Source organism: Glycine max, chromosome 7, assembly GCF_000004515.6.
Source record: "Glycine max cultivar Williams 82 chromosome 7, Glycine_max_v4.0, whole genome shotgun sequence".
Classification (NCBI taxonomy): Eukaryota; Viridiplantae; Streptophyta; class Magnoliopsida; order Fabales; family Fabaceae; genus Glycine; species Glycine max.
This window is the reverse complement of record NC_038243.2, coordinates 6,410,636-6,424,050: the sequence shown is the minus strand read 5'-3', so window position 1 is coordinate 6,424,050 and position 13,415 is coordinate 6,410,636. Positions and strand designations below refer to the sequence as shown.

At 31.5% G+C, this 13,415-nt stretch overlaps 1 protein-coding gene across 1 annotated transcript; it reads right to left on the bottom strand.

Annotated features, from left to right (window-relative positions):
- Nucleotides 1-6,541: 6,541 nt before the first annotated feature.
- On the bottom strand, nucleotides 6,542-13,355 carry LOC100799791 (AT-hook motif nuclear-localized protein 9). Its single transcript, XM_003528812.5, has 6 exons — nucleotides 12,787-13,355; nucleotides 11,486-11,969; nucleotides 9,329-9,396; nucleotides 8,078-8,209; nucleotides 7,169-7,330; nucleotides 6,542-7,067 (listed from the first exon to the last, which is right to left on the bottom strand). The coding sequence occupies exons 2-6, from the start codon at nucleotides 11,904-11,906 to the stop codon at nucleotides 6,828-6,830; spliced, it is 1,023 nt and encodes a 340-aa protein (XP_003528860.1). The 5' UTR covers nucleotides 11,907-11,969; nucleotides 12,787-13,355; the 3' UTR covers nucleotides 6,542-6,827.
- Nucleotides 13,356-13,415: the final 60 nt, after the last annotated feature.

The window sequence follows — 13,415 nt, the reverse complement described above, 5'->3', positions numbered from 1 at the left end:
TAAACAATTTTGATATTAATTGTAAAATTTAGAATTGATATTGTTATACAGTTATATGTTTAGGAAATTATCCAAAAAAACTGATTGCAGGAGATTAGCTAAATTAAATACAATTATATATCCTAATCAATCATGAAATATTTTTTTATAATTATAGTAACTTTTTGTTTATTATCATAATTTTTAAATAACTTACTGTAAATACTAATATTGTCGTTAAAAATATCATAAATACTAATTGATTTTAAAATTCAATAGTTCCTTTTCTTTAAATATCTTATTATTATTATTATTATTATTATTATTATTGTTATTATTATTATTATTATTATTATTATTATTATTATTATTACGAGTGAATATTAGACCTTGCGAAAACTTCTTCCTCTACTCCTCCAATGTGCTTCATGTTGGTGTTTAAGATTTACTCGTTACTCGGATAATAAAAACATGTTTGATAAGATATCTAAGGAGTTTATAAGCTTGCCTAACTTATAAGTCACTTAAAAGTTTATTTAGTGCATAAATTTATTTTAAGTAACTTATGAAAAATAAATTAGCCTATAAACTACTAGGTTTTTTTATTTTAAATTTTTTTGCTTCTTTATCCTTTATAAATATTTAATTTTTATCTTTATTTCCTAATTAATAGATTAAAAAATTTTATTTTTGGTCCCTTGTTAATTTTGTATTAGTCCTTTTAAAAAAAATTAATAAAGAATGAACAAAAATTACTAATTACCCACCTGTCAATCGACTCATTACTAAAAAAATGACTTTTTAAGACACGTGATTTACGACGGGAGATAACTATTTCTATGTGTGCAAATCCATCTCTGTTTCTATGTGTTCTGGTTTTGGTTTGAAGGTTGTTTATCAATCCTGCAAGTCTGGGAGATAACTATTTCTTCAGAAAATTTGGCAGCGTCAAGAAACCATCCTTTTACAGAAAATTTGGTACTGGTATGGAATGACAGATTTCACATCCTTTTATTAATATCTTGTTATCTCTTCAGGTACATAATATTCATTACTATGCTGTAACTTGTCTTATGCAAATGGTTATTTGGTTTTCTTTGATTTCTGTAGGCCCTATCTTTAGTTCTCCTTTCTGCTTATTATAAATTTCTTGGAGGGTTCTCACTTGCTGCTGTTGGAGCTTTACTTGTTTATGTTGGTTGCTACCAGGTAAATGTCTTCTGGTCAGGTTTGGTCATTGGCACTGCATCTTTAATTCAATACTTTAACTATTTTGGGTACGTGTTTTTTTCTTTCTATCAAGTAAATTGACTTGGTTTTAATTTTATACCTTCCTTTTGGATATGGTAGGCTGAGAAACTACATACTAAATAATTGCCATATCCTTTTACTTCCAAAGAAGTCTTTGAACAGATCATGTGTGCTCTTAACCTGCCTAAAGTAAGTGCCTCAGAACACTTCATTGCCTAACTTTCTATCCTTGAATTTTTCTTGAGTTAAAAAGTATCATGGTATAACTTTTAGAATTTTCAAATGACTCTTAACGAGTTAATCTTTTTGTAGTTTTATGATTATTTTGCCAAAAGGTTATATTGATTCTTTTTGTTGCCAATTTTTAATAGTTGCATTTAAGTTTGAACATCCAGTGATGACATTTTTTTGTAAATTCTATTTGAAAACATTATCTGTTCCTAGTAAATACTGCTTCTTTGTTGTTACTAATAAGTATATGCCTTCTTTGTTATTACTAGTAAAAATACTACTTCTCTGTTTAGAAGGCAGTGTCTTACAAGTGGCATGCCCTACTCCATGATTACTTTTATTTTGTTTTCATTTTGTACTTATTAGCTATAAACCCACTGGTATGTAGAAAATGTGTTAGTAGAAATGCCAATTTGTTCTTCCTATGATGCATCATTGGCATTTTTGAAAATGGGTCAGAGTTTTAATTTATTTGGACTGACTTGATCTAATTGCCTATCAGGATATTGTGTTGATGGTTCCGCAATTGAAGACTCAGGGACTTCTTTGTTGGCGGGTCCAACTGTATGATGGTTGTTAAGCTGTTTTTTTTTTTTTAATTATAATTTCTGGGTTCCTAACAGTCTAAGATTTCTTTTTTATGGGAGGGGCTTACAATCTTGTCTTGAGTGCATGACAGACGATAGTGCCACAGCCACATACTTTTAAAAAAATTATTACTTTCTACATCTATTCTTTATTAAGCCTATGTAGAAACAATTTTGTTACTTTCCCATCAATTTTAACCAAAATTGATGATCAAATCTGCAGCAATATCAATTTTTACAAAACTGATGTTATAAACCTATTTTTTACATCAGTTGTAGCTAAAATTGATGTTGAAATATGACAAAAGTATGACTATTAATGCACTTTTAATATTGATTTCTTCATCAATTGATGTCGAATTTTCTTTTTACATCGATTTGAAAATTCACATTGTAAGTAGTTCACTTTCAACATTAGTTCAAAATCCATGTTAAATATGCTTTTTAATCAATGTTAAAAATCTCTTAAGCAATGTGATCATCACCTTGGAAAAAAGTATCATGTGGTGTGTACAACCTAAAAAAAAAATCACTTAAGCAATTCATTGTAGATGCTCATTTTTCCTCCTGGTGAAGAAATTTTTAGTTTTGGCTCAATCCTTAAAAAACCATATCGTTAAAGTCTCCTACTCCTACTTCAGTTGTTGTGGCAATAGAGAAGGATATGAGTCATGTAATTGCATCTAGATAGATTCCCCAAGGGTGTCAATGCCCTAACCTTCTTCCCATCTCCAACGAATATGATTTGTTGGAATTGCATAGGTGCAGATGGTAGAGCATTTTCACATATGATTAAACACAGCTTTGTATGCATGTCATTGGTTTGCTCTTCCTTCTTGAGACCCATGTGATCCAGTGGGAGATGTAAGACCTATATTTCATACCTTGAGATTAAGTGGGTAAACATAAATAAAAGAAAAAAAATTATGTTTTAAGCAATACAAGGTAATTTACGAAGTCATACATTACCAAGCAAAAAATCTATATCTTCTAAGCCTTGTGACATGAGATGCAAGAATTGCTTATTATTTTTGAAAATAATTAAACTAAATAGGCATTTAAAATAGAATAATCATCTTGAACTAGAGTGTTTTTAAGCTCTCAATCAGCAAGAGCAATTTTTATTTTTCTTTGACGAAAGCGTTCTTAGGGATTTTCTTAACCTTTTGTCTTTTTCAATCTATCATTTAGTTGTAACTTGAATTTCATTATTTTTAAAATAAAATATCAATAATCCAATTGAGAGCAGGATTTCAAGAGAAAGGCTCATGGTATTAACCGTATTAATGGAAGAGTAAGGGAGCCCGACCTATCAATTTTTCAGCTGATCTACTAAAAGCGTTTAATAAAACTAACTAATAATTAACTGATGAATGTCAAATAATCTAAAATGACATATTTAATATTTAAATTTTATTTCTATAAATTATCATTTTAACACGTAAGATAATAATTTTGTAATTTTATATTATAAAAATGGTAAAATTAAATTATTCATTATTTTTTAAAAATAAATTAAATTAAATTAAATTTATTAGAATTATATTGTTTAAAAACATTTTTATAACACTTAAATAATTTTTTAATAATATTTAAGAAAAAAAATAAGAGTATTTTTTCTTTATAATTTTTTTCTTAAACATTCATTTTTTTATTTGTATAATATAACAAGAACTTAGATGCATATGTCTCTCACTTACATGACTAAGAAAAATTAGATACCAGGATTTTTTTCCAAACAAAAAAAAATATAAGAGTGTTTTTAAATCAAATAAAAGTATAAAATAAAATTTCAAACAAAATAAAAAAAAATATAGAAGAAAAAAAAGTCAATAACTTATAAGCTGACTTATTTTGATAAGCTACTTGAAGATTATAAAAAATAAACTATTAAAATAAGTTTATATACTGAACAAGCTTATTTTGATCAAATGAGCTTATAATCAAAGAAAATTATAAGTTTCTCAAAAGTCTTATCAAATATAATTATCTCAATCTCTAAATTTTAAGCTCATAAAATAATTAATTTAGTGCAATAAAATTTTATCATATATATACAACATATATATTTTTCTTTTAAAAAATAATTATAGATAAGATCATTTTATTTTTTTTCTTCAAACATTTGTTGTTCAATTCATTATTTGAAAACATATCCCAGATATGATGAAATATGATGAATTGAGAAAACATTTTGTAAGTACGTCTTGAATAAATTCATTATTTTTTTTATTTTCTGATAGAAGATGAAAGTTCTTCTACAAAATTAGCTTGTGTATAAGTTAATAGAAAAAATCATTTCATTTTTTTATTTCTTTTCCGAAAAGTCTTTATGATAAGCTTACCCAAACAAATGCTTAGGCAAAATTAAATTGCAAGATTAGGTGGGGAAAATGATCATTGACTAAACCCAAAAAGAAAAAAAATTGCAAGTTTTGCAAGATCAGAATTAAATTTTAACAGCACTTGCGAGTTGTTGTGAGCGTGAGTCATTGAAACGAAGACTTAAAAAGTGGTGTTGGATGCTGCAACGGTCACTTTCTAGCATTGTCCTTCAACACACAAAACGCCTTGCATGATACATGCATCTTGGACTAGAAAACCAAATGAACTGCAATCTCACTTAAATTCAGAGTTTAGGCAAACGCCACATCACTTGAAACCAAAACAACTACGGATTCCTAAAACAAGAACAATAACAATTGTATAACGGCATCCAGTACAACAATATTAGGTAGAAAAGAATGATTTTTTTTTTATCGAAGTCAAAACACTTCCCTTTTACATGTGATAATTGGTTTTCAACAAAATACATACTCCTTTGTCTCATTATAATTATTGTATAAAAAAATTATCACAATTTAATAATTAGTTTAATTTTTTTAATGTAACAATGATTTTTTTTTTTTTACTTATATTCCTTATAACGTGAAGGTGGGAGTAATAAAGGTTTGAACTTTCGAGCAGTGATTCCCAAGCCATGGTGATTTTTGGGGAAATAATTGAACAAACAAAAGAATAAACTCTACCATTTTAGTTATGATGCACATGGTTCTAGACAATCACAATAACTACTTTAATACTTTCTCCAATCCAAAACTATAAATGTTTAAGGTTAGTGCGCACTCATCAAGAAATATTAATTGATAAAATTTTAAACTAAAATACCCCTAGAATCACCATTAATCATAAATATTTGAATAGTGAAGAGTCCAGAGACAATGTTAAGTGAACACTCTCATTGATAAGTGAGTTAGTTATTGGTATCTATCTTCAATAATAAAAAATATTCAATGCACTAATAATTATAAACAAAGGTATAATTGGAAAAAAGTTGTGAATTTAGTCTTAGATTTGTAAAACATCTATAATTTTGGAACAAAATTAAAATGCTAAAATATCTACAGTTTTGTAACGGGGAGAGTTGTATTTTTGAAGTTCCAACAATGTAATTGTGATTGCATTTGTCCACAATTTCACAAATTAGAATTCTAACACAATTTAAAACCACGATGACACTTATTCTTATATCAACATTCATGCCAAAATACATTGTTGCTAGATGCACAGGTTGTTAAGCAGGGTCATGGTTATCCCTCACACCAACTAGAGTTAGACATGACATGGTCAAACGCTTTTTATGTCCTATAAATGTGTTTCATTTAATTTTACTTATTAGAATGTGGATATTACGCTGTAATGCGACTGCAGTATTTGCTGTTTCGTCCTCCATGTGTAACATGTTTATATCAGAAATTTTTGCGACATGTGAGTATGTATGAATTTTACATGCTATTTCTTCCTATGGAAGCAAGTTTTTCTAGAGAGCAGCCTAGTTGACTGTCTATTTCAAGAAACATTAGAGACCAAACCAATAACAATCGGCTAAGTTACCTACAAGGACCAAGTAAGGCCAATAGAGTCCAAAGACTTTATAAAAAGCAATTTTTCAAAGGATAAGACTTGGATGCAGTTCTAGATGCTATAGGTGTTGCTCTCCCTCCAATTAGCATTGGAGTTCCACCTCAATAATTTGCATAGATCCTTAATGCAAACCTTTATCATGTAGATTATTAGAGTGAAACTCTAACTTTAATTGGAGAACAACTCCCAAAACACAAAGATCTGCATCTATGTCTTGCCTTTTTTTAAAAGGAGGTTGGGCCTAAATTGTTACAAGCCATTCCAATGACCGTTCACTAGGGGCTGATTATCAATAGGATGAAAAGAAAAACAATGGATTGTTGGGGACAGGGTATGTGAGGCATGAAGAGAAAATGTAAATTGGAAAAGTGCAGGGTGACTCACTATTGGGCAACAAGAATAAGCTACACCAGCATTTAGCAAAAAGAGAATCAACAACCAAAGTGTAACACCCACAATTCTCAGACACAACACTTCCTATTATGTCATTGCATTTCAGGAGTAAACAATTCAATGACAAAAATCATACTAGACCATATCATAATATGTGCCCCCTAAACCACAACATCTAACTCAATGTCAATCTCTTTCAAATAGGATATAAAATACACAGTCTGTATTTAACCAAGAACACGAAATCTTCAAATTAAAATTCCTCACAGCTACAAAAATATGAGTTCAACCCTAAAGTCAATCATGGGTAGATAGGTGGCATTTTATCAAATTTCCAAGAGTCAGCTGGCTTCTACTCTGGTGGTGGTGCTTACCATGCTGTAGTTACTACTACAGGAAAATTAGATGAGTGACCATGAATCTGAATTATATACTCAGTACTGGCATATACTAAATAAATTGTCACCCGCGCATTAAATCAATGTCAATATGGGAATTGCGCATATCCAATGGTCGCGATGCAGGCCAAGGACTTAGAGATGAGGTTGGAGTAAGATTTTGATTTGGGGAAATACTATTCACTGCAACTGGATTATGAACCGTCTGATGATCAGTCTCCATAGCAACTTCTGCACCTTCTGAACCTTCTTTTTTCTTTATCTTTGTCTTTGATGCACCCCATGAAAAGCTCCCAAGTATCACCTGTAGTAATAAAGAATCCAAATTTAATAAGTTGCTGATTTTAACATGAAAAATATGATCTTCAACATATAATATCATGGCAGCAATAAAAATACATTTACCTGAACTGGACTTGCAGCAATAAGCACTCCACCAACTCCTCCACCGATGACACGACCATCAGGACTTGCAAGTGAAACACTTAATGCAACAGTTCGATTGCGGGTGCCACCACTATCGGCAACCAAGTAAGAGCCTGACAGGCACACTATCTCAAAACGCCCCTATTGAGGCCAAAGTTCATCAATATTTATACATAAACAAAAATAAAAACCTTGAAAACATAAAAAGTGCTAGGAAGGATAGGAAAAGGAAACAACAGAAAGCATACTGATTCTGTAGTGCTAGTATCAGTGTTTTTTCCTTTTCAGCACAATACTATATTAAAATAAATTGCATTTAAGTAACATAGCCAGTGTACTCATAAACGTAAGTAGATACCAGATACATACATAGGAATGCATTAATGAATAATATTTGTGCTGTTGACTTAAGCTTCTATAGTCTAGGCATCAGGCATTTTAAAAAGAGCTATGTACATGCTCTGGAGACATAAAACAAACTTAAAGCAACCAGAACAGAGTCTTAGTGCATGTTTGGATTTCAGTTCAAAATGCAGTGCACGAATTCCATAGTAAATCTAATGGTCCACAAACTCAGTTTTGCCAAAGGAATGGTCTGGATGCTTTTGCAAACTTCATTTTGCTCCAAACGTCTGTTTGCAACTGAAAAACAAACATGCACTAATTTCCATAACAATGTTAGTTCTTAAGCTAAGCCATTTTCCCAAAATAACAAAAGAATCTTGGTAATTAGTCAATCATAGTACCTCCATAAAATGTTGTCATTTGATCATGTACATGTGTTGGGCAAGAAAAGATGAGGGTATCAAACAAGTGTAATCGATTATGAACTACAAGTCTATCGGAACATAAATGTTTGTACACACATAACACATGAAAGTTGCAAACCTCATATGTGACAGTGCCACCTGATGTTGAAGGCTGACGAAGTGTCACAGTAGAAACGGCACCATTGGCTGACAAAATACATATAGCTCTAGGCCCCTGCTGAGAGAATGCCATGATTTTTGTTGCAATGTCCTACAGAGAAGAAAGGGCACAGTTTTTGAAAGAGGTTCACCACTTAATGTCTTAGAATTAGTAAAAGAAACATCAAAGAGTCATTGGAGCATATTATGCCAAAAATGAAATCAATTTTAGGCCAAGTATCATATCACATGCTTTGATGGTTCCATTTAAAAAAAAACACTTAAATAAAATAATAAAGGCTTAATTGCATTTTCTGCCCCTAAACTTTCAGTGTCACAAATTTTGCCCACACTTAGAAAAACTGCCACAATTAAGACATTTTGTGGCTGTTTTTCCTTTAAACCACCAAAATTAAGACAATTTTGTGACAGTTTTATCATTAATTGTGACAATTTTCTACATGAAAGAAAGATTTGTGATGTTTTGTAAATTGGGTGGCAAAATTTGTGAAAAGAAAAAAAATTAGAGAAAAATTCCTGACATTGTGAAACTTTGAGGGTGAAAGGTGCAATTAAGCCAATAATAAATGGCACACAAAAGATGAAGTTCACAATTGCATGCATTCCAACATTACTATCATAGGCATCAATATTGTCATAATACTTGGTTTGGGCTTTACTAAGTTAACCTTTTTTACTTTAAAAGACAAAATAGTATGTGTGTGTGTATATATATATAGAAATTAATAACAACAGTTTCCTTTCTTTATGGGGACATTAAAATTAGTAATTTTATGATTAAGTCAAGATACCAAAGCAATGTAGTACTTTCTTTCTCAGCCCAAAGATATGAGACTTTGTCAGCCAGGACAAACCAATTGATGTTTTATCAGGACCTTCATTCAAAATAAGAGAACAGAAATACTGAGTTTCTCTCTTTTAGTTTTAGTTGATATGTTTTCACGAATTACAAAAATGATATCTAGTAAAATTTTGTTTCCTGTTTACAAACTTTTGTGAAGGAAGTTAACAAAAAATAAATGTTTTAACCATTTCCTTCAGAGTTTGAAAACAGGAAACAAAATGAAAAACATGGTAGCATTTTTTTTAATTATTACTGAAAATGAAAGCGAAAAACAAAACGAACCTAAATGTTCAGAAGTTAGACTTTTCAACATATACGGGACAAAAAATAGAAAAATTGATACAAACTCTTAAAAATGAGACATACTTCTCCAACTGCAATGGTGATGATATGAGGAGTGAAACCCATCCCAGCTGAACCAGACATCAATTCACCTGGCAAAAACCACTCAAAACATCAAAACAATAAACAATATATAATTAAACCAAATTAATATAATCAATCCCCTAGGATGAATCAGCCCTTGCAGACATAAACCTAGCTAGTCAAACTATGCTAATTTCTTTGCCCTGTATAGTAGATTATGTAGATATAAAGGTCAAAAAAATAAGAGTTGAATTTGAACTCACTTCAGATCAGCTATGTTGTAATCTTTGTTAAAAAAATTACCATGAAACTGCTATCTAAGATGTATATTTGCACCTTCCCAATTATTTCCAATTACACGTCCACAACTTTATTTTCTATGAATGTTGTCTCTGATGCTGACTTATTACATACAGCAGTGCACAATTCAGTATTGGTTGCATGATAATTAATATTGTAATACCCAATTGATACTTTCTCTACTAATTACATCTACATATTGACTTTTTGCTTAGAAAACAGTCAATACTTAGAAAATGTCTTTTCCTGATAGTATTATTAATTTACTATCATTGCCTATTATCATTATTACAATTATTATTACCATTTACCAGGACCAATTTCCCTTCAAAAAAAATTACCAGGACCAATAATTAATATACCAGGCAATTGTTGATTCCTGATTTCTAAGTTTCGTTCAAAAATCATTACTCAACCATTCTGGGTAAATTAAGAAAGTCATTAAATATCATTGACTTTAGGGGAAGCCATCAGCCAGGTTTGGGAAATTTTTTGCTCAAAACCAACCAATTAGGGCTAGGTCACTTATTGCAAAATTTTATTCTCAACATAAACTGAACCAAACCAATTTTGGCTAGGTCATCAAGTAACAAATATATGAATTTTTTTAATATCCATAGAAAAAAAATAGATAGATTGGGAGGGGGAGAGGAAAAGGAAAAGGAGGGTAAGGTGCAATGAGTTTGAAATTTATCAACCTAAGACCCAATGCGTATCATTGGGTTAGGCAAAAGGTTGGGATTGAGTGGACTCAAGGGACAACCTAGACTCAAGCCCATCCCTAATTAATTTAAAGAAAATATAATTACATTTTGACTAAAAATTCCTTTCACCCCATCAATGCTCTCTCTCTCTCTCCATTAAATTTAGTATAGGTAGCAAAAGACCAAAATAGAAATAAATAAATAAAATAGTGCAGCTTTCATAGTTTTGTAAAGTAACGAACATTTCAACTTTATTCAACAATCAATTTCTTGTCCAAAATCTACTAGTAAATTCTGAAAATTGTTTTCAAAACAAGTGTTTCAAAAACCAAAAAACAGGAACAACCGTGAGATATTTTCTCATCCTCTTCTTTTGTTTTCTTCAAGTGCTCCGTTTAAGAGCTCAGGAGACAAACTTAGAAAACGGAAATGTACTAAGGGGACCAAAACTGCCTATTCTTAATACATTCCAATAAAAACATAATTTATAGGAATTAATGTACAGGTATTGTCAAAAACATAACTTCTATAGTATTTGGATATGGTAAAAAAAATTGACCTATTGAAATTAATGTAAAGGCATAAATTCATTCATTCAACTATTGTCTCACAATAATAAGTAACAGGGGATATTAGGAAATGCTTGAGCATTTCACACACTAAATGTAATGTTTTAGTTATAAAAGTTGATTTACTATTAAAATTTATAAATAAAATAACTGCTCTATGAACACTGAAACAATCAAACGTTTAAACACTCAATAGTTTCACAGAAAAAAATCATAATAATTTGTTGCAGTACAATAATCTCAATAAACTAAAATTTTTGAGGGCTCAACTGTTTCAAAGCAAAATCCAAAATAATTTGCAATAATACAGAGTAATCTCAATAAACCAAAACTTTCAAGAGCTCAACCATTCTCTCACAATCTACATATCTTATAATCAGAAATTTTCCTATACAAAGAAATTAACCATTTATCCCAAATTATATTGGAATACCAAAGTCATTGATAATTCAGTTCATTTAAATGAAAAAAAATATCACTTGGATAAAGATATACAAAACCAGCAACATCTCAACTAAACTTAAAACTCTAATTACTTTGCTATCATCAAACACAACAAAATAATAGCTGAGATAGAGATTTACCAAGAGAAGCCAACTGCTGTTTCTTCCCAGACCCAGGCGGGCGCCCTCTGCCCCGTTTCTGGCCTTGTGCCAAGGCTCCAGGATGACTAGCCGGTGTCGGAGTCAATGCCAACGACACAGCTCCATCGGGCCCATATTTTCTAGGCCTTCCTCTCTTTCTTTTGACAGTTTCCCCAGGCACAGCCCCAGAAGGAGCACTCACATTGACACATGGAGCTGAAATTCCCGACGACTCTAATGGTAATGTGGATCCAATGGTACCACCACCCCCAATGCTTGATTGAAACGGTAGATTCGAATTAGACAACGGTCGAATATTAGGTGAATTGTGCAGTTCAGGTTGATTTCCAGCACCAGGTATTCCTCTCTGCATATAGTAAGATGCAGAGCCAGGAAATGTCATTTGGTCCCCTCGATCCATGCATTTACTTCTTCAAGTTCCTTCACAAACTTTGACCCTCCCAATATTCAATACCACCTAGCTCTGTTCCCATATATAGTCCATGATCACAAATTTTGTGGGAAAAGAAAAATGCACAAATCAGAAAACTATGAAATCATTTACAAGTTTGCCAACAAGTGCTTAAATTATTTTAGCAACATGTTATAGGCTTCCCACAGATGAAATTTCTCAACGATGACACCCTATTGAAATATACATATGAAGCAAGAGATAGGGACCTAGACTCAATTTAAGGTACAAAACATGTTGAAGACAACCAAAAAGTAGAAAGATAGATCAATGGAAAAAATGGAAAGCCTAGCTAGAAGGTAGTTCACACAAACAAGGGAAACATTCTAGTAGACCAATTAAAGAGAAGACAAAAAGAGAAGCTAGTTTACATACATCTTACCAAACTACTATATAGAAACAACAAAAAGGCTTCACATTGAAGATAAAGACCAGGTGAACTGTAACAGGTCCACTCTCACCAACCCATGATAAAACCTTAAACACCAAGCAAATTCCATGGCAACCCCATACCCATAACCATGTTTTATATTAACCTCACTCACCCTTTGATGCCAACACACCCAGAAAATATAAAACTTAAAAAGTGATTCTTTTAACCATTTTACTGAACCACTTCAAGTCAAAATCATAAATTGTTTTAAACCCAGTTTCAAATTCAAGTAAGGAGTACAAAATGCCACAAACATGTAAACACCACGTAGAAAGTGACAACCTTTGTGAAGACTAGAACAGATTTCACACCCCAAATACAAGAAAGTGATAATGCTATGAATGCAAGATGAATTATACTTCAAATTCATGGAGAGATAAGAGGAAAAGTACTAACATGTGAGGAGAGAGAATCAAAACTCAAAAGGGTATGTTGTGGAGGTGGAGAATTGGAGTGTTCCCTTATGAAGGTAGTGAGAGTTGAAAAACGCTCAACGGTTTCATGTGGAATTAAAAGAGCGGTGGGTGACAGAAGAGCAAGAGCACAGAGGAGGAGAGAGAGAGTGCAGTAGTGTGAAAAAGTGAGAAGAAGTGAGTGAGTGCAAAGAAAGAGTGAACAAGAACAACAGCAGCAACATTAAATTCAGAATGAGAAAAAAAGGAAAAACAAAACATGAGTAATGAATAGTGATGTTTTCTCTCTCTCTCTCTCTCTCTCTCGGTGTGTGTCAGCTGCACAAGTCCTTATCGGATTGCATATTTTTTTCTAGGGGTGAGTGATGTGAGAGTCTCAGATTTCTCTCTCCTAGTTGATGAATCATGAATGATGATGAATTATGCTATGGAGCTACCTAGCTATGTACCCGTACTCACTACATTTCACAAACAAACAAAACTTGAACAGAAAAGCACTTTTCGCTTTCGAGTTGGATTGGATAACACTGAATAATGAATTTTTTTTGTGCTGTTTTTTTTACTTTACTACTTCTTCACTTCTTCCGTTTCTTATTACACTTTTTAACGTAT